General features: G+C 40.9%; 1 protein-coding gene across 1 annotated transcript in view; it reads left to right on the top strand.

The window, feature by feature from the left end:
- LOC142144603 (interferon-induced, double-stranded RNA-activated protein kinase-like) overlaps nucleotides 1-15940 on the top strand; it is a 62052-nt gene extending 46112 nt beyond the window's left edge. Inside the window, exons 12-18 of the mRNA XM_075203681.1 lie at nucleotides 5778-5900; nucleotides 6261-6380; nucleotides 10809-10995; nucleotides 11459-11602; nucleotides 12308-12406; nucleotides 15053-15115; nucleotides 15358-15940. Of these exons, the coding sequence (XP_075059782.1) occupies nucleotides 5778-5900; nucleotides 6261-6380; nucleotides 10809-10995; nucleotides 11459-11602; nucleotides 12308-12406; nucleotides 15053-15115; nucleotides 15358-15468 (847 nt within the window). The 3' untranslated portion in view covers nucleotides 15469-15940. The remainder of the gene's footprint in view (nucleotides 1-5777; nucleotides 5901-6260; nucleotides 6381-10808; nucleotides 10996-11458; nucleotides 11603-12307; nucleotides 12407-15052; nucleotides 15116-15357) is intronic.
- Nucleotides 15941-21148: the final 5208 nt, after the last annotated feature.

Here is a 21148-nt window from a genome sequence, read left to right as displayed (position 1 = left end):
TCACTCTCCTTTGTCCCTCTCCTGTCACGCTGTCACTCTCCTCTGTCCCTCTCCTGTCATGCTGTCCTTCTCCTCTGTCCCTCTCCTGTCACTCTCCTCTGTCCCCCTCCTGTCACTCTCCTCTGTCCCTCTCCTGTCACGCTGTCACTCTCCTCTGTCCCTCTCCTGTCACTCTCCTCTGTCCCCCTCCTGTCACGCTGTTACTCTCCTCTGTCCCCCTCCTGTCATGCTGTCACTATCCTCTGTCCTCTCCTGTCACTCTCCTCTGTCCTCTCTCACTTTGCCCCTCTGCCGCGCGCCAGCCATAAAAAAAACAAACAGAAACACTTACCAATCCGCGCCGCGCTGGGACCCAGCATCCTCCTTTCTCACGCAGCAGCTGTCACTGATATGACAGCTGCGTGAGAGAGGAGGATGCTGGGTCCCAGCGCCGCACGGATTGGTAAGTGTTTCTGTTTGTTCTTTTATGGCTGGCGCGCGGCACCCCTGAGACATTGCCGCGGCACCCCTGGGAGCCCCGGCCCACAGTTTGGGAACCGCCGGCTTAGTCCATTGGGTGGACTTCTGTTGCAACAGTCCCGTTGGTGAAGGGATCGTCTCTACGCAGATCTTCAAAGGCTGTGCCGGTAGTGGATTTACCCAATATACATCTCGGGGTGCCTTGGCATGGTCACGACGACCTGGATTCTGTTCATGACCAAAATTCCTACTGTTGAGGTGGCCGCCATGTCCATGCAGTGAAAGTGCCGAAGGGGAGAAACTTTCCTTCCTCTATGCAGATTCCCCTGAATATCCGCAGGGTCTATATAGGAGCCCCTGTTTAGAATGCTGATGACTTCAAATCGGGCCCATTGGATCAGAATACAGTATTCTTGTCATGTGGTGTCTGTGGTGGAGAGGTCTTTTGGCTTAACACAGACCTTCTTCCTTGGGGCCCCCCTTGCAGCTGGGATCATTCTCGGCAATCCTTTTTGATCCAGATGGCTACGGCTGGCTTCTGATCGTTGCAGAGATTTTCATCTAGAATAGTGGCCACTCTTTCGGTAGGCCAGGAAGCCTGTGGCTACCACAAGGCATGCAGGACCTTCGTGGAGTGGGGAGAGCGTTTGTCCTTCACTCATTCACTCCCCATTCCTGGTCTTCACTTTCCACAGATCAGTTCCTGACGGATCTGATATCTGCCCATGTTCCTGGACTACTTCTGTAAAGACAAAGGTTTGTGAATGGGTGAGTTGTGTGTTCCCTCTCTCTAAGGGTTCGGTCCTCACCTTCACATTTCATGCCGTGGCTCCAGGAGGAGGCCTGACACTATGTTCTTATTCACTAACAACTTCCTTACTGTCTCGAGTTCTGCTGAAGTGTGGTTTCCATGTGGAGTTTCTTGATTAGGACCTTGGTGTAAGGTATCAGGCCGGGAGCCACTTTACTGTATACCTACTTTCCCTATCCGTCATGTCAGGACTGTGGCTCACAGTTCTCTTATTCAGCCTATGAGGCTAAATAGGGTTCAGTTCAATCTGGAGATTCTGTTCCGGGCTTTCAGGAGGTAGTGGCCTCTTGAGACCTTATCTCAGCATTCTCTCTTACCAATTGGGTTGTGTCCTCCACTTATGTGGAGTGCCTGTCCAGATTTAGGAAGACTGCAAAATTCACAATTGCTTCCCCTTGCCCTGCTTCTCAAGCAGGCTTCCGGATACTTATATGTGGCCGTCCAGAATGCAGCCTCCAATTCTTCATCCATTCCTGCACTACAGCAGCGGCATGTAGAACCTTATTGCTCAGGTCCTGGGATGCAGACTCGGAATCAAAAAAAAAAAAAGTCTTTAGAAACATTCTCTTATTCAGGGGGAGTGTTATACGCAACAGGAGGCAAAAGCAGCTTCCTCACGGTAAATGTTTCAAAACCTAGGGCACCGCGATTTGGTTCATTTCGACAGTCCTTTTGTGGCGGCTCCGCTGGCCTGGGCCAGACACATAGATCGAGAACTTCGGCCTCCAGATGACAATCGTATAGAGGTAGGCCTTCCTCCTCCACGAAGCGTCCATCTCCTAAGCTTTCAGAAAAGCAGTCAGTTTGACGGTCTCCCTCCCCTCCTTGCGACTGTGGGAGTGGGTAGACATCTGCTGCTATTGGATTCGTTGGATTCGGGGACTCATGACAAGAGGATACATGATAGATTTATCAGGCCTGGCCCCTTGTCGGTTCTTCACAACCAGGTTACCCCGCGACCCTCAAAAGAAAGATGCAATGCTTGCATGTGTTGCCTCTCTTCTTTCCGCCGGGGTCATCCGCCAGGTTCTGGAACACCAAAAGAAGACAGGGGTTCTACTCCAATCTCTGTTTGGTCCCAAAGCCGGACGGCTCGTTCCGGCCTGTGCTAAATCTAAAGCAGTTAAACTGGCTCCTACGGGTAGTCAGGTTTCAAATGAAATCCCTCAGGTCAGTCATCAATGTACTAGAACCAGATCAATTCATGTTGTCTATAGACATCAAGGATGCTTTCCTTCACATTCCTAACTGGAAGGCTCATCAGGCTCTTCTCAGATTTACAGTGGGACCATCTCATTACCAAGTCAGAGCTCCCATTTGGTCTTTCGACAGCACCAAGGGTGTTTACAAAAATAATGGCAGTAATGGCCGCCTGTCTTCATTCCAGAGAAGTGCAAATAGTGCCCTATCTGGACGATCTGCTCATAAAAGTCTCCCCAGCTCTCCAGCTGAATCAGCACCTAGTCCTCACTATCAGGACCCTGGAGACACACGGATGGCTCATAAATAAAGGAAAGTCACAATTGATTCCATGCCGGAAAATGACCTTTCTGGGACTCCTCATGGACACCAACAAACAAAAGGTTTTCCTTCCGGAGGACAAATCTGAATCCCTGAGGAACCTGACAGCTTGGGCTATGACCTGCCGCACGCGTCTATTCACTTGTGCATGCATCTATTAGAAAAGATGGTATTGACTTTCCAGACCATTCTTTATGTTCGGCTGCACTTGCGCAGCTTACAATAGGACCTCGTTATGAAGTGGTCAGGATCCCATCTGAAATTGGAGAGACAGCTGATACAATTGTCACCAGAGGTAAAGACTTCCCTAAAATGGTGGACAGTCCAGGACAATCTGACAGTGGGGAGGTCCTTTGCACCATGATCTTGTAACCACAGACGCCAGCCTGACAGGTTGGGGGGCTGTGGTACTTCAGTTGCGGCTCCAGGATCTCTGGACCGTTCGGGATGCTTTGCTCCCCATTAACATTCTGGAGCTAAAAGCCATGCTAATGGCCTTAGAGATCGTCCAGGCGATACTTCACGGACACCCAGTCCATCTGCAGTCCAACAATGCGACGGCATTGTCTTAAGTCAACAGACAGGGAGGCACCAGGAGCGCGGGGAGCTGCTCAGATATTGACCTGGGCAGAGAGTCACGACCTGCTATATCAGTAACCTTTATCCCAGCAAAACAAAACTGGGAAACAGACTTTATCAACCGGCATGCGATATTGCTGGGAGAATGGTCGCTCCATACAGAGGTCTTTCAGTCTCTGGTCCTACGATGGGGTATTCCGGACCTGAATCTAATGGAATCTTGTCACAACAGGAAGTTGTCTCAGTTTTGTTCTCGAGCAAGAGACCTTTCGGCGGTGGCCATCAATGTATTGACGATGTCATGGGACTTCAGTTTGCGATATCTGTTTCTCCCATTCCTATGATTTCCAGAGTTCTTTGACGAGTGAAGCAAAGGGGAAGCCCAGTCATTCTAGTTGCTCCCGCCTGGCCAAGGCGAGTTTAGTACGCAGAAATTCTGGGGTTGGCGTTTTGCCTCGCTACTGTCAGCATTCTAATCAGCCATTATTTCCCTTGATCGCTCCCCAGTTCCTATACTAGGCAGGGATTATCACATATACCCGCGATCATAGGGAGTCCATTACCTCCTATTTCTTGTGATGTCATCTTTAATATGACTTATCACCATATATTACTGGAGATTCTTTTTGTTGATTCTAGCCCTATAGGGCATTAGCCCTACTTTTGGATTGTTGCTGTATGCTGGTATCTTTTGCACTTATAAAGGTGCATTGAGACAGGTAGCAGAATATCTTGCATTTTTAAATTCACTTACACATTTGTTTGTTCTTTTTATGTACTTTTTTAATATTTCGCTCTATATCTAACCAGATAGTTTTTTAATGCATACCAAATAAAAATTATTATTTTACTTTGGACCCTCTTGAAGTTCCCCTCCAATACACATCTTTTCTTTTCTGCTCAGTCTCCATCATATTATGTGTTTGGCTGCACCCCCTAGGATTTCCTCTTTATCCTGGTTAATCATATTACATGATATATTGATAAAAATAGGTCCTTATTATATATCTGGTGCAGTCTTCATATCTATTTTTCAGAACTGAGAATTTATCAAGCACATTCAATAATAACTGTGTGTTATAAAAGTGTTATTTGGTAAAAAGAAATTAACTGATTATTAAGGACTTTCTAGAGTAGAATACAGTACCCTAGAACAAGAAAATAAGGAGGTTTCTGTACAAACCTTCTGGTCCAGTGGTAGATTTCAGATGCTACAGACCTTTTCCTTACCTCATTATAGATCAGTGGGCAATCTCTGTTGGGCAGAGGTGCCAATAGTAGGTCATATCAATACTTGGTACCTTGAAAAAAAATAGTTTTGATTATACAGGGTCCTTAATCCAGAAAGTGGGCACCATATTATTTCTATGTAAGTACATCTGAAAAAGATCCATCTCAGACATACAGGTCTTGAACATAAATACCAGATACACTTCACAGTGATTCCAGCAAGAGTTATTTGTCACTCAAGGTTTCTTTCGTATCAAAAGAGAGAAAACACTATATTCAGCACATTTAAAAGCTGTTGTAATAAGAAGCTATTTGTCAAGTAAAAAGAGTGGTTACCGGTGTTGGATTTAAGACACCTAAATATTTTGCATTCATATTAAGTATCAAAGCTGTTTTATAACTGAGAGATGCCGGTCTCCTCATTTCAGCTGCATAATGTTACCAAAGGTTTCTTCGCTTTGCTGTTGGGATATACACAAACAATTAACCTGCCTCTCCACCTCATCATGAAGATTGATGAAGGTGTTTAATCTCGATTGTAAAAATAAGAAAAATAAAAACAGAAAATAATGTGACGTATGATAACAGCGACATTTTAATGCTGACAACTTCTTATTTCTCTACTTGCATTCATTAGCGCTTCACTGTCTTAGTCCAAAATCTTTTTATCCCTATCTGGTCCATGGTAGAAGGGCATCAATCCAAGCACAGGTTTAATGACTGTGAAATATGTTAAAGATTCACATAAACTATTTGGCTTATTTATTTTCTTATAAGATATAAATTTTCACTAAGAATTGAGATGCATGGTTGGCCGTTGAAAGGATCTAGAATTTAAGCTCTCACGGGCAGTATCCTCTCTACCCATTGTCTCATTTCTGCCTACTGTCCGTCTTCCTCATGTGTCCTTACCATATTTTATGCTACATTCTGTCTGAGTTTCTACAGTTTTTATTACTCTCAGTCATTTAGGCTATTTTATGTATAACTGTTTTCCTATAATTGTGATTCTGCTCACTGCATTAGTTATCTCTTATCTGTATATGTTAAATTGTCCGGCGTTAGGGAATCTGCGGCGCCCCATAAATAAATAATAATAATGATTATGTCCTGTAACTGCAATTATTGTTATTCAGCACCTTATTGTAGCAGCATGTAATTATTGTTATTTTCTCAGCTTTCTTCAAGCCTTTGACAACATAATTAGGCTTGATAGTGGTGGCTTTGGGACAGTCTACAAAGCAACAAAAAAATTGGAGAAAACAGATTACGCTGTTAAGAAAATAAAAATACGTTCAGAGTAAGTAACTTAAGTAGAAGTACACTTATTTTTTTTTGTTTTGGGCGGGGTGTTTATTGTGGGATATTTCCTGGTTTATAAATTGGTCTGTAATATTTTTCATTGGTTGTAAAATATTGTATATTGTAACTTTCCATAGATTTAGAGGGTATATTGGCAGTGACCCACTACCAGTCATATCTGATATATATATATCAGATATATATATATATATATATATATATATATATATATATATATATATATATATTACAAATACAAAATCACAGACGGAAAATGGTAGTGGGCCGCTGCCTCGTGTGTATATATTTTTGTATTTAGGTAGATAGATAATCTGTATATTTATATTTTTCTATATAGAAAGGATGTAGCAGAGGTCGAAACTTTAGCACATTTACAACACCAGCACATTGTTAGATATTTCTCTTCCTGGACTGGAGAGGACTACTTTTCAGAGAACAGCTGCAGTACCAGTGGCAGGTAACACTTTTATTGTTAACTGTTTGTGAATGTGATGAATAAATGATACATTGAAAACATATTTTTGCTATGTTCTGTTACAGCTCCCATTGGTAACCAGATAAACTCTTAGAACTAGGCAATGCGAAGTCTTCACCTATAGCAAGCCGCCTTTCCTGTAGAGAGCGATATACTCACAGGTACTCAGATGCCCCCATTGCCCCCCAGGAGTAGTAAGAGTTTATCTTGGAAACCAGGCAGCAATGGAACATGGAGGCTGGGAGTAGTAATACACTAAACGGTATACACAGAATAACTAGTACTGATGCAAATGGTTGAAGGCAGGCAGCAAACAGAAAAACAGAGGTCAAGCCAGAAGTTCAGGGCGGGCAGCAAGCAACAAGGGTCCAAAAGCAAAGCCAAGGGGCGCGACGGGAAGGAGACCAGGACAATCCAGGAACAAGCAGGGTCATATAACAGGCAGTCAATCAGAATCCCAGGTTTAGCAACACAGCAGGTTTCACGAATCATTCAGGGCAAGAACACTATAACTGTTAGGGATGCTAAGCCCTCACTGTAATTTTAACTAATTAGTGCTAATCCGGATGCTTCTTTGGAAGCGAGCCCCGTCCCCCCACAGTAAATGGTGATTGTAGTAACGTGACTGCAATCGCTATACAAATCTGCCTAGCAGGCAACCTGCTTAGCAACAGCCAGGAGATAGAAGCAGTGGAGCCGTAGAAATTAGCGTGTGGGCTAACATGTATATACGGTATGTATGTAGTAGTATTTTATAGTTTTTGCATGAAAAAAGCTTGTATTTTATTTTACTGTAATCTCAAACTAAGTAAAGCAATAATTACTTAATTATTTACTCTGTATCCCACATAATAACAGTATCATTGCTACTTCTTCAGATTGGTAGCACAATGAAGTTACCTTTTGTGATGAAACACATTAGAGCACTTTATGTTTTTGCACATATAACCTTGCACATATGATTCATTTGCACCTTGCTGTCTACCTTGGTGAATTTGCTATTTTGAAGTGACAACTGATTGGGTGAATTATTCGCTGCTGTTATTTGTTTGCATGTGTCAACTTAAACTACTATACAGAGACAGCCTCCGTAATAACAAGGTTCCCTGTTACGCTGAGCAACTCAGCCACTGATGGTTGTGGGTGCCTGGGTACTGTCGAGACTGGTTTACCTATTTGCCTATTCTACACGGAGATAAAACCAGACCACCTTGTTTCATCAAGCGGTCCAGCTGCCGCCGTGTGTTGGCATCTGTGAATTAATTATTGTAACTGCACCTGTATTGTTTGAGGATCGTTGGACTGGTGTGGATTTTCCTGCTTGTCGGGTGACAGCTGTCGGACATATCAAAGGGGTTTTCTCTGCTCAGGTGAGCAGCTACAATTTTGGGGACACAGTGTTTGTACAGTGTCCAAATTGTTGTGGAACAGTTGTACCAAATGGAAAAACTGAGGTTTTGCCATACTAAACCAATCATTGGAGATTTAATATTTTCTTGTTTGGAAAAGCGACACACTGCATGTCTAAATGTGACTGAATTTATCCCTACTGGAAGCTTTGGTTCAGTTTAAAGCTAGCACCAAACTGGGTGCTTATATTGAAAAACCACATACAACAGATAGATAGTTTATCTGGAGACAGTAGATCCAAATTGACTATTTATTTTTATCTTATTGTTTTCTACTAATGAATCAACGTTTATCATCTGGATTTGGACATTCTTATAATGGTATTAACTGTACAGAAACATTGCCTCTGGCTGTAGATGAGTTAATTGTATTAAATTTGTTGGTGCGATAAGAATATTGATTTGGGAGGTGGATTTCCTAGGCAGGCACTCCATTCTCCCGGGGCATTGAGATATTCGATCTGGTGGCCCAGAGATGGGGTCAGCCAGAGGTGGACATGATGGCCTCCCACCAAAACAACAAGGAGCCCTATTCTGTTCAAGGACCAGGGATCCGTTGGCACCCTGGATCTTCAAGTTGGTACATCTCTTCCCTCCAATTCTGATGCTCCTTTATGTTCTCAAGAAGGCCAAGAGGGAGGGGATTCCTGTCATCCTTCTGGCTCCAGAATTCCCACGAAGAGCCTGGTATGCAGATGTTCTAATGATGACAGCAGATCCAGGATGGAGACTTCCTCTGTGAGAAGATCTTCTGTCTCAAGGTCCATTCCTCCTCCAGAACCTTTGTCAGCTAGCTTTATCAGCAAGCCAGAATCTTGACAGCCAAAGGAAGTGATCCAGACTATGCTGAAGGCCAAAAAGCCAGTGGTTTGCACACAACTATCATAGATTTTGGAAGACTTATGTGGTTTGGTGTGAACAAAAGGGTTTTCATACTTCTTCCTTTCAGCTTTCACGTATTCTTTCTATTCTTTCTTTTCTCCTGGATGGACTGGATTAGTTCCCTTAAATTTTCCCTTTTTGGGTGTATTTCCAGAGGAAGTTACATCTGATCCTGGAGTTTCTGACTTTTACAGGGGTTTTGCATATCCAGAGCTCCTCATGTCCCTCCTGCGGCACCATGGGATCTTGATTTGGTCATTTTGGAATTTCAGCTTACACTATTTGAACCTTTGGAGACAGTGGATTTGAAGTTCTTGACTTGGAAAATAACTTTCCTTATAGCTATTTCTTCGGCTAGTTTCTTAATTGGGAGTACTGTCTTGCAGGCCTCCTTTTTTAAATTTTTCACAACGACAGGGCGGTCTTGTACACCTCTCCTGTGTTTCAGCCAAAGGTGGTATCTTAAGATATTGTGGGCCCCTGGGCTATAGTTACTGTGAGGTCGCCCCTGTTGCCGATTCATCAGACAGACCCATCACATTCAAAACAGTCTATTTCCTACCTGTTCTTGCAGTTTACTCTACTTGCTGGTTTCTTAAGCTCAGCTGCTGTTAGACCGGATCCTGGAATGTTGGGCCCTGTTTGGAAAATGCATAGTTACTATTGATCTCCTAGAAAGTTGAGCAAATAATATACATCCTATCCAGCTCCAACATTAAATTTACATAGCATTCACATTTAAAAAATGGGCCTATTTTTCCTAACTAGCAGTGATACACTCCCCCACAATCCAGCCCCTTCACATTACAGAACCCAGCTCCCAGATTACAGAAATCGGGTATACCAGTTCCACACTATAGCAATACTAGCCTCACTCTCACTGCAAACTGTACTCACACCACCCCTCTCCCCACACTGCCCCAATACCACCCCTTTCCCCACACTACTTCAATGCCACCCCTCTCCCCACACTACTTCAATGCCACCCCTCTCCCCACACTACTTCAATGCCACCCCTCTCCCCACACTGCCCCAATACCACCCCTATCCCCACACTGCCCCAATAACACCCTGCTACCCACAGTTCCCTCCCCCAGCATCACACTGTCCAGCCCAGCAGCACACTATCCCCCAGCTGCATTTAAGCGCCACCCCCCAGCTTCACTCCCCCCCCCCAGCATATCCGTTTCCCCAGCAGCATCTCAGTGCCCTCCCAGCTTCACCTGCCCCCTGCAGCATCTCAATGTCACCCCCCCCCCCCCCCCCTGAGTATCATACTGTTATTAACTTACCTTACTTATCTCCTCTTGTCTGCGTGGTTCTTGACAGCCTCCAGACAGTGAGGAGGAGGGAGAGGCACAGTGCATCCCATCCCATGCCTGAAGTCCGTGTGGCATGGTTGTTAATGTGGCTGGTCGCTAGGGAGGGGCCAGCCACCAGGATGTAGATCAAAGTGCAGCTGGGCCCAGCTTGGCTGCTCGTCTGCTGGCAAAAAAATATATGAATCATTTTAAAAGAAAAAAAAAAAAAGCATAACTCAAAAAAATCTTTGTTAGGGCCCCCCAGCTTACTGCGGTCCCTGGGCTGGAGCCCCTTTAGCCGTAGCATTAATCCGGCTCTGGTGGTATCCCATTTTCATCTTCAGCAGGAGTCATTCCCTTTCCCAATCGCTTATGGGGGCCTGGTTCTTCTGGTAAGCACAAACAATTGCCTATTTTGGACTTGTTCAGAACTCTTACGATTTACCTGGATAGGACCTGGGCGGAGCAAAATATACTGTCTTCTTGCAGATTTTGGTCATGTCAATGTATGCGTCAGTCGATTTTTGTTTACATTTATTTATGTAGCTTAAAAAACACGATAACGTATTGTATAAGCTTTGTCTATACAATAGGACATTGCATACTTTGAGAGATCGGAATAACCCAGTACACACAATCTGAGAATTTCTAAATTGTTGTAATTCAGTAAAATTACTATTGTTACTCTATAAATAAATGAATAAATGACTTTTACATAATATTACTAAATATTACTATAGCAGTTTTCGTTGTTTCATCATGTATTACTCAACAAATGATCAGCTTCTGTATATCAATTATGTATGTTTTTTTTGTAGTGACAAAGACAGACATAAAGCAGAGAGCCTGTTCATACAGATGGAGTGGTGTGCAAATGGCACTTTGGAGAGCTGGATTGAAAAGATGGATAAAATCGATAAGTTAAAAAGTCTTGATATTTTCCGGCAAATTGTTCATGGAGTCGAGTACATTCACTCTGAAAAAGTAATTCACAGAGACTTGAAAGTAAGTTACCAACTTTACTATTTTCTCAAGCAGTATATTAAAACTGGTTTTGAACACTATTTACTTTCACATGAACATATTCTAAGCTAATAGATATATTAGAGATGTAGTGGTCTTGAATTTGGATAAGGATGTTGGCTTAATCGCAAGATTTATATGAAGCTAGATGCCGCTTTCTGCCAGTAAAATTGATGCACACTTAGCCCCTCGTTCTCCGAATCCTAAATCCTAAAGGAAGTTGTGAGTCCAGACACAAGTAGTATGTAAAAGGCAACAAATTCTAACGAACGCCACTGAAACACAGTTTTTTTGATAGAATAATAGAACAGGCTAGGAACAAACAAGAGTATTGGTTAACTTCCGGATAGTGTGAAAACCATACCCCACTTTTCATTATCTGCAGCTATATACCCCAATATATGTTGTTTGTTGCAAATCAAATGTTTATCTTCCTCTGTTTCAGCCTGTAAATATATTGTTTTCAAAAGACATGACAGTAAAAATAGCAGATTTTGGTCTGGCAACTCCAATGAGTTTGAACCGGGGAAGTCAAGCACTGGTACGAACTCGTCTACGTGGAACAAAGAGATACATGGCACCCGAACAGGTCAATCTTTGACATAGATGTTTTCAGATAGTTGATAGTTGAATTAGGCTAAGATAAGCAAACTCCCGAATTATAGCATTCCTATTTTTTTCTGTCCAAATGATAGAGGTTTCAAAATGAATAAAGTTTCAACGAGTTCTATAAATCATTGTATATTACTTATTTGCTCTGTAAGATTAAAGATAATTTTGGGCACATTGTTCACGGTGTATTTTTTTCAAGGTGAATGTATTGGCAATTACCCATATAAACTGCTATAATGGCACTCATCTAATCAGAAAGCAGCTGCCATTTGCCGTTTCAGTTAGTGTGGTAGTTCCCATTTCTTCTGCTGTACTTGTAGACCTCCTCTGGCTTACTGATGCTCTCGCAAGCGATCAGGCCATAGCTGCTGTCATAGTAATGAAAAGGAAGCCCATTTGGGTACTATATTGGTTACTATAACAGCTGCAGACTGATCAGTAGAAGGAGCTTCAGTAAGCCATAGGAGGTGAGAAAAAGGCAATAATGTCAGAATTAAATAAAATAAATCAATGTGAATACATTTTTTAAAAAAGTATATTGTATAAGATCCCCTACACATAATGAATTATTAATTTTATTAATATCATTTAGGGCTCCTCCAAAAAATATTTAACTAAACCTTTGATTTTTAATCTCAACCTGTTAGTATCACTAAATAGATATATCTGGTTTTCTTTACAGGAGAATGACACTTATGAAAATGAAGTTGACATCTTCCCATTAGGATTGATACTGATTGAACTGTTTTGGAAGTTTGACACTTGTCACATGAAGCAAAAAGTAAGCGCTATGGATTTAATTATCATGTTTTTGTTTGTAATTTCCCTATCCCAGGACCTGGATAGTGTTTGGTGTCACTTCTGTGTTCTCCATAGTCCTCAATATCTGCTCTCTGAGATATCCAACCATGCTGTTGCTCTAACAGGACATGTACAGAACATATACAGAAAAATAACATATACGGTACCTAAAAATAACATATGACATTTGATCAAACTCCTCCCAGATGCTGGTACGTTAGAAATTGAGCGCATGTACCCTTCTCCGTCTTCAATTCTTTAGGTTGTTATCTTGTTTAGATTTTGAAGCGGAGTATTTCCATTGCCCGCCCCACAGTGTCTGGTCTTAATGGTATACAAGCACCAGGATTAGAGTCACATTTGTTACATATGAAGAGCATGAACTAACAAACAATAAAAGATAAACTAATGTGTCTATTAAGAGAAATATAAGCGTAAAACACGATCTACGAATAAGGGGTCTATATCCCATAATCAAATTCATATGTAAGCATTAACAGGAGCAGGGTCGCCTTCAGCAATCATGGGGCCCAGTACGGGTCATGGTGACAGCCAGGCTGAAGACAGAGTAGCGGAGGCCTGCGGGGGCCCCAGAAAAGTCTGTGCTGCGCTGTTGTACCCGGCACCCTGGTGAGCCCGTGCCCGGTACAACAGTACCCCCCGTACCCCCCTGATGGCGGCCCTGAACAGGAGATTAGTGAAACTCAAAGTGGGATAAAATAGCCATTATAGAACTTACTATCCACTTTTTAAAAGGAATGTAAGCTGTAACCAACTCTCTCAACCTATTGCATGAGCCAGAACACTTTGATGCATTAATTGTAGTAAAACAAAAAGGTTAATTACCTTCTAATAAGATAAACTACAACTGTAGATTCAGTTATAACTAATACCTCAGTAATGCATAGGAACATAAATGATAATATATTAACATCAGTGCATCCAGCAATTTTAATTTTATATGTTATTTTCACGTTTGATCTATTCACCTACACACAATCCCACCAATAATTTGCTGAATTTACGAATTAAGAAAGCTTTAAGTAAATATTAATAAAGTTGATTTTAATCATATGGAGACGAACAATCCTAATATCAAATATTAGGAAGATCTCATGTGCGCTACATTGAATAAACTGTTTTGACGCATTTACCAATGTGTCAGACAATGATCCAATAAGTTGGTTTTTTTTTTGGGACTATTTTTTTTTAAATTTTTTTATTTTGAATGGTTAACAAAGCTAACAAGCAGTTGAACATAATGGGCCTGATTCATCTTCGGACACAAGTTCATTTGTGCGGCGTGTCTTGTGTGATAAAGCTCTGAGCATGCGCCAGAACAGACTTAAACAAGTACATGAAAATCATGTCCGAATGCAACTGACACAACTGTCTACAGCTTGAAGGACGGAACAGGGATGGCAAGGGGCGTATGTATGTAGGCAATGTATGCATAAAAGAGAGGTCCATGGATCTTAATGGACCTGAGACTCCAACATGGTGTCGAGAAGGGATTGTATCTTATCCCAAAATGAAAATATCCATGGCAGGGGTGCACCTATGTGGCCAAAGTTTCTCCAACAATCTCAGTCTCTGGAGCATAATGCTTCCTATAGTAGAGTTAATAGGCTGTTTCCTTAATTAGAGTAGACATTAAGCTTTTAGCTATGCCTACTCTTATTTCCTACCAACTAATCTGGTGAAGGGCCTAATTCTTCTCCCCATTCTTTCTTCTGTTGACCCTGATCGGTCAAGAAGTTTGTGAGCGACGTGCTATAAGTTCTAGAGATCATGTTTTTGCAAGTTGGGAAAGGTGGCATTTTGCCTTTAAAGTTACGCAGTCTCATAGTACATGTTCAGATGGGAATAAAAGTAGGAAGTGTGTAAGTTGGATATATTCCAATGGACAAAATAATTTGTCAGGGAATTTTTGTTTGACATCAGGGAAAGATATGCACCCTCTGATCAATTACGTCTGTTGCGAATTGGAAACCTGCAAGGATCCACTGGAAAAAGCGAGTGGTAAACAGAGTTTTCAGAGAAGTCTGGATTGTCCCAAATAAGAGTGATGGGCGAATAAATAAATAAAGATCAAATTTGAGTGCCTATTTGTAGGGAGAATCTTATCTTCAGTGACCTTTTTGCTAGAGGGTCTCTTTGTCGTTTGTGAAGTGACCAAAATCGGGATGTTCCTTGGAAAGGAAGATCATGCACAGAAGCTATTGAAACGAAAATACGAGATTTTACTTTCTGGGACATAATTATTTAAATGAGAGAAAGGGAAGGAAAAAGAAAAGGGGTGTTCACTGCTTGTTAGAGGGTGCTGTCTTTTTCTCCTAGCTGTGGTGAATGCAGTCATTGCCCTATTTAACACCACACTCTGCTTGATTCCAAACAGATGTGGCTAGGGATTGGCTATCTTTCTGGGTGCACGCATGCGGCTTGTTGTAGTCAGTTTTGTATAAAACAGCGTAACCGATCATGGTCAGTTTTTCTCATGATAAATGTTGACTTATAAAATAATTTGCTCTGTGCTGTAAATGTGCCCACTCACACTGCAAGTTTTCCCTGTGCTTGTGATAAATGGTGACACTTTATTATTACTTTGTTATATTTTTGTTTTTAGGAATGGGAAAAACTACGGAATGCTGAACTGCCATCAAAATTTGTACAGCAGTTTCCCTATGAGGTATAATAAGATCACTGCATACACTTAATTTTCTTTTTTTCCTGCTGCTAATCAAGCAAAGCAGAGTCTGGCGCAGATTATTTAAAAATACCTGAGATATGTTAGGTTACATATCTGCCATTAGTCAGTTACAGATATTAATGTAAAAACTTCTGAGCCGGAGGTGGGATAAGGTTGTTTAAGCTTTTTAAGTGTTGACTCAGCTCATTATAAAGGGGTCTTTTCATCTGCTTTTTTCCCAGGAACCGGTCATCAAGTTAATGTTGTCTAAGGAACCTAAAAAAAGACCCACAGCCTCTTACCTAAAGAATTATTTTGACTCAAAGTCTCTCTTTCATTCAAAGACTCAGTGATGTGGCTTAGGCTGAGTACACATTAAAGGAAACTTCTAACAATGCTATATTATTAGCAATTTTACCAGCAACTGAGAAAACAAGAGTCCCGATCTGCATGCCAATTGCTGTGTACACTCTATTGAAGTTTTACCTGATTTACCTTCAGATCTGTGCTCTTCATCTGTCATAACCATCGGTTGAAAAGATCATGACTCTGCACACTCCATAGAGATCTATGGACACTGCGATCATGAATGCATACACATTGCAGTATTGGAACGACAGCACTCCATCGTTAAACGTGATTTTTAGTTCCGTTTAAAAATCTTGTTCAATGATCTGATGTGTTTTGGAATGATTGTTCATTGTTGCAGTGTACACACAAATGTGATATCGGGCCAACCGGTCGTTCATCGTCTGATTGGCCCGATAATCGACTAAAAACACTGTAGTGTGTACCTAGCCTTACACAAAGAAGTGTATCAACAAATGACAAATTCCATATGTTGTTCAGCACCTGTAATTTCAGTCTTCAACCAAAGCAGTGTGCATAAAGATTACCCTTTATTACATGGCAGAAGTGCGGGATTGTATGATTGCTAATTTCAGTATAAACCAGATGATAAATGACATGAAAATCGAATAAGGTATATTAACTGGTGTCTGTAATATCTGTTAGAAGATATAACCAGTTTCAATGGCTTTTGCTCCTGAGTTTCCAGTTTAGTTTACACTACAGTTTAGAATTTCAGTCAATAATTGTCCAGACTAAATGATCTCACTTAGTGGGTAAATTTATCAAGCTGCGGGTTTGAAAAAGCAGAGATGTTGCCTATAGCAACCAATCAGATTCTAGCTATCATTTTGTAGAATGTACTATATAAATGATAGCTAGAATCTGATTTGTTGCTATAGGCGACATCTCCACTTTTTCAAACTCGCAGCTTGATAAATTTACCCCCTGGAGTGCAAGAGAAGAAAGAGATTATAGATCACTAAGGCGTTGTTTATTGAAACTTGTACTTGTATAGGAAAAAAAGTTGGCTGTGTGAACTGCCGCATAGGGATCACATAGTGTCTGCTTCATCTTCGGGATGTGACAGAAAGCTAATTTTACCTGATTATTCACTGCAAATCTATTTAAATGTACAGTGGTCGAGTATTTGCTATGCATAAAACGCACATGCGACAGTAGGCAAAGTTGAAATTTCACAGCAGAGAGTGGGCGCTGTCTTAGACAATATGTAAAAATATTTTTTAGATTTAATTGAAATGAACTCTAATTGTCTTTTCAAACTGTCTTTGTGTGAATCCACCAATCTAGAGAGCATATTTTGTTAGCTAGGAAACTGCAAGCCTCACTAATACTTCTGTACTGAGCAAAATGATGTTTGTTGGAGAACTTCTGCAACACAAAGCATTTTATTAAAGATAGCTACTATCCACAAAGGGATGGGACATATTGCATACAGGACAGATTTAGTTGAATATGTTCTTTTCAACTTATTATTTAGCTCAGTAATACCTAGCGTTAAAAGAAAAATTGGTAGAATACTGTTCCAAATCTGATAGGAAAAAGCAACAGCAGCGGTGCAGAGTGTCCAAACTATAGGGAAACCTCCAGTCAGTTATATGCTCACAAACACATGGTGATTGCAGAACATCTTCGTGCACACCCATCACATAGGATACTTTAAATACCCTTATATATTTGAGAGGATGGAGATAGTGTAAAACTATAATCACTTTGTTTTAACTCCACCTTTACAGCAAGATTTTCACAATAACTCCCTTCCATCAACTATTAGAGCCATATGGCTCCCATGCCTACAGAACCCTGTGGTTGAGGCAGGGCCGGATTAACCCGTGGTCTAACTGGGCTACAGCCCAGGGGCCTCAGGCATCAGGGGGTCCTTCAAAGTGCTCAGCGGTATATTTGATTGGGGCGGGGGAGCCCCTCGCCCGATCAATGCTGCTGAGCCTGTCACTGTAGTCCTTCCGCGGCACTCAGTAATCTCCTTACTGAGGAGATATCGTGACAGTGAGACTATAAGTCTCACACTCTAACGAGATCTCCTCAGTAAGGAGCTTACAGCATGCCGCAGAAGGACTAGAGTGACAGTAGAACAGAGAGGTAAGCACTTGGGGGGTGTCTCACAGGGGGGGCCTCATGGGGAATGGAGGCCCCCCCTTAGCCCAGGGGCCTCCATTCCCTTAATCCGGCCCTGGGTTGTGGATGCACTATCCCTCACTGCCACTATAATGCCTTCTCAGTGCCAAGAAAAGTTTGAATGTAAACTCGGGGCAAAAAAATTGAGTGGACAGTCAACTGTTGACAACCTTTCACTGCTTTACATTTACATATAAACTTCTGACTTTCAGCCCGGAGCAGTGTCTGTTGCAGCTCATGTTTAGTATTTTGCAAACTACATGAATCTCTGGCATGGAGTCCCCCTGGTTGTACTGGATGAGTGGAGTGGGTGAGGGATGATTGGGAGATTTTTTATATGTAGGTGGTGTTAATTTAAAGTGATTATATATTAGTGTTGCTTTGTGTTGTCTGTCTAGTCATCTCCTACTTGAATCTCAGAGGATTCTAGTACTGTGGTTATACTAACCAAGGAAATAAGTTTTTGTGAAAATCTTTTATATAAAAATTGTTTACAATATATGATGTTTTAAAAGCCATACTCGAGGTGGGATCTACATCTAACTGCTGCTACAATGCATGCTTTAAATGTCTGCAAACACACTGCAGCCCACAAAGTTACATCTGATTTCACCTCTTGTACTTAATCATGAGTCTTTCAAAGCCCCAGAAATGAAAGCTTTTGTCAACAGAAAGTTAGGAGTGTGGAGTCTGTTTATCAGAACAGACCAACTTGAAAAATGTATTATGGCTTATGGTTAATTGACGGAGCATTATTATAGCCTTGAAAGCTACCTCCAATAAAAGCACAGATTTTCTATTTTTAATGATCAAAGTTTTTTGTAGTTTTACTCTGTTTGCTCCCTTCCTTCATCTTTTCATATACAGATGTGTTAATGAATCCTGTGTAATTGATGTGTTCTATAATCATCAGGCATTTTGTGTGTAAATTAATGACTATGGGTTCCCTTTAATTTGGACATGCTGCCCCGGAACAGTTTCTATTCTTTTCAGATTTGGAACAGCACTCCCCCACTTTATTTATTTATATTTATTTTTTTGTTATCCGGAAATTCAGCTACTTTTTTTTTAAACTCCTATTTTCCATTGCTGTAGGTTAGTATTTTAGGAATACACAGATTCTGAAATATGTCCAATATCGGGGTTATAAGCCCTTTTAAGCAAATAAAATGTCTAAGAGACTTGTAAAACTATCTGCTATACAACACAATACAAAAAAATCCATATTTTATTGTAAACCCATCCATAGCATTCGATAAATGTCATTACTTCACAAACATTAATTGTTTCAAAATCATGTGAATACAACATTATTAGATTATAGTTACTTTGTTTTTAGTAAAATAGCTTTCAAAAATTGTTTATTTAAAAATCTGTTCAATAATATTTTGATTTTCTTGTATCTCTTGTTTTTGATTTTGGAGAAAGGGTGCTGAAAATGGCAGTGTATGGAGAGGGGGTATGTAGCATCATGAAATAGAAGTGATCCAGGAAAGATAGTTTTAAAAGATATATAAAAATATAGTGTACTCCATTTCCTATCTTAAACCTGTTTAAAGTGCCAAAAAGTGATTAATCACTCTCCAATGTAAAATACGATAGTTCAATTCAGTTTCCAGCTGCTAGAGATTCTTCTCAGCAAAGGGAATCCTCCAAATGCTTTATTGCACGAAGACCTTTCAATGGTATGCAGCTTCCCCTTTAGGCAATAACCCAAATTCTCCATGGGCTCAATTGATTTCTAAAATAGCATTACAAAGGGAGCACTCCGTAGTGCATTAAAAGTGGCACAATTTATTAGGCAGCTGAAACCGCATACTAAATGCGTACCAATAGATTCATAAAATAGTGCCTATATACAACAAGAAACTTCTGTAGAATCACCTAAAAAAACTTTTCAGCCGGGAGTTTCAGTCGGTGGTGGTGGTCAGCATATTGATGCTGACTACACGGACACCACTTACCCCGACATGTGTACACCGAAGCACTACTTTTGCCGACGAGGATCGAGAACGACTGGTGTTGAACGCAACTTTAACCAATGGCGATGAAGCAGTAACCCGGCGGGACTTGATGATGTCACTCAGATCCGCAATGCTGTTATCGCTGCTGTTAATGGAGTTATGTAATTATGCGGCCATATACAATATAGTTTAGAAAGCGTTCTACATTGTATATGGCCGCATACTTACATTACCCCCTTAACAGCAGCGATAGCAGCGTTGCTGATATGAGTGACGTCATAAAGTCACAACAGTTATTGCTTCATCGCCATTGGTTGAAGTCACGTTCAACACCAGTCATCCTGGATGCTCGTCGGCAAGCAGCACTTCAGTGTACACATGTCGGGGTAAGTGTTGACGGTTTAATCAGCTTCATTATACTGTACCCCACCCGTTTCAGTGACATGCAATGTATGATACCATAATGTCTCTTTCATTCAGATGTGTCAGGTCACACCATACGCGTTTCGTCATCAGGACTTCATCAGAGAGCTGTCCTGACATCTATCACATCCAATTTTAAATATTCAAAGAGTTCAATCAGAACCTATAGGTGTGTGCTTTGTCATCAAATCAAGAACATTATGAAACGCAATCGGTTTTAAACTGTGCATATACATTATATCAAACAGAAAAGTTTTAAACCCTGCATAAATATAGTAAACAGGCAGTTTTAGACAATGCATAGATATTATACAGAAAAGTATCTTGAATCACATTACCAAGCAGTTAACAAACCCCCCTTATAATGAGAAAAACTTCATAATCTCACAGCTCTGGTAACACAGATCATATCAATCTGAGTTTGTACGTTAACCATATATTTATGCAAAATTATTACTAAATATTATTATTAAATAATTCGTATTCTATATGGTATAAACATTGATAGACTTACATAGTGCTGATGTATTTCTGAATTTCCGCAACCCGATTTACCGATGAGCCTCACACATACATTCCATCGCAATGGCTGCCTTAGCAGTATGTTACTATGAGAGCTATTGAGATGGAAAAATAAATGTGAGGCTCAGGTGTAAACTGGGTTGCTGAAGTTCAGGAATACATCGGCATTATGTAAGTCTATGAGGGCTGTGATGTGCTGCTGAACATCATCTGTCTGTGCACATTGCCGGCCATTACGGTAAGGAATCTCCATTCACTTTTCCTTGCACTTCTAAGGTGTGCAAGGAATTATGAGAGGAGATTCCATCCTCAACATTGGTGTAGTGTGTCTCCATGGACTGTTTCGGAGACACATTGCACTGATTTGAGTTTCCCTCTTAATGTGTATATCATGTACATTACAAATTGGTCTTCTTAATATATATATATATATATATATATATATATATATATATATATATATATATATATATATATATATATATATATGGGCGAGGTGTAAACCCAGATTGATACAATATCTGTGACCAGAGTTGTGAGATTATGAAGTTTTTCTCGCAATAAACGTGGTTTGTTAACTGATCGGCTATGTGATTCCTGATAATCGGATATTTTTCTG

Source organism: Mixophyes fleayi, chromosome 3 (genome assembly GCF_038048845.1).
Source record: "Mixophyes fleayi isolate aMixFle1 chromosome 3, aMixFle1.hap1, whole genome shotgun sequence".
Classification (NCBI taxonomy): domain Eukaryota; kingdom Metazoa; phylum Chordata; class Amphibia; order Anura; family Limnodynastidae; genus Mixophyes; species Mixophyes fleayi.
The sequence above is the reverse complement of the archived record's forward strand: the minus strand, read 5'-3'. Positions and strand labels throughout refer to the sequence as shown.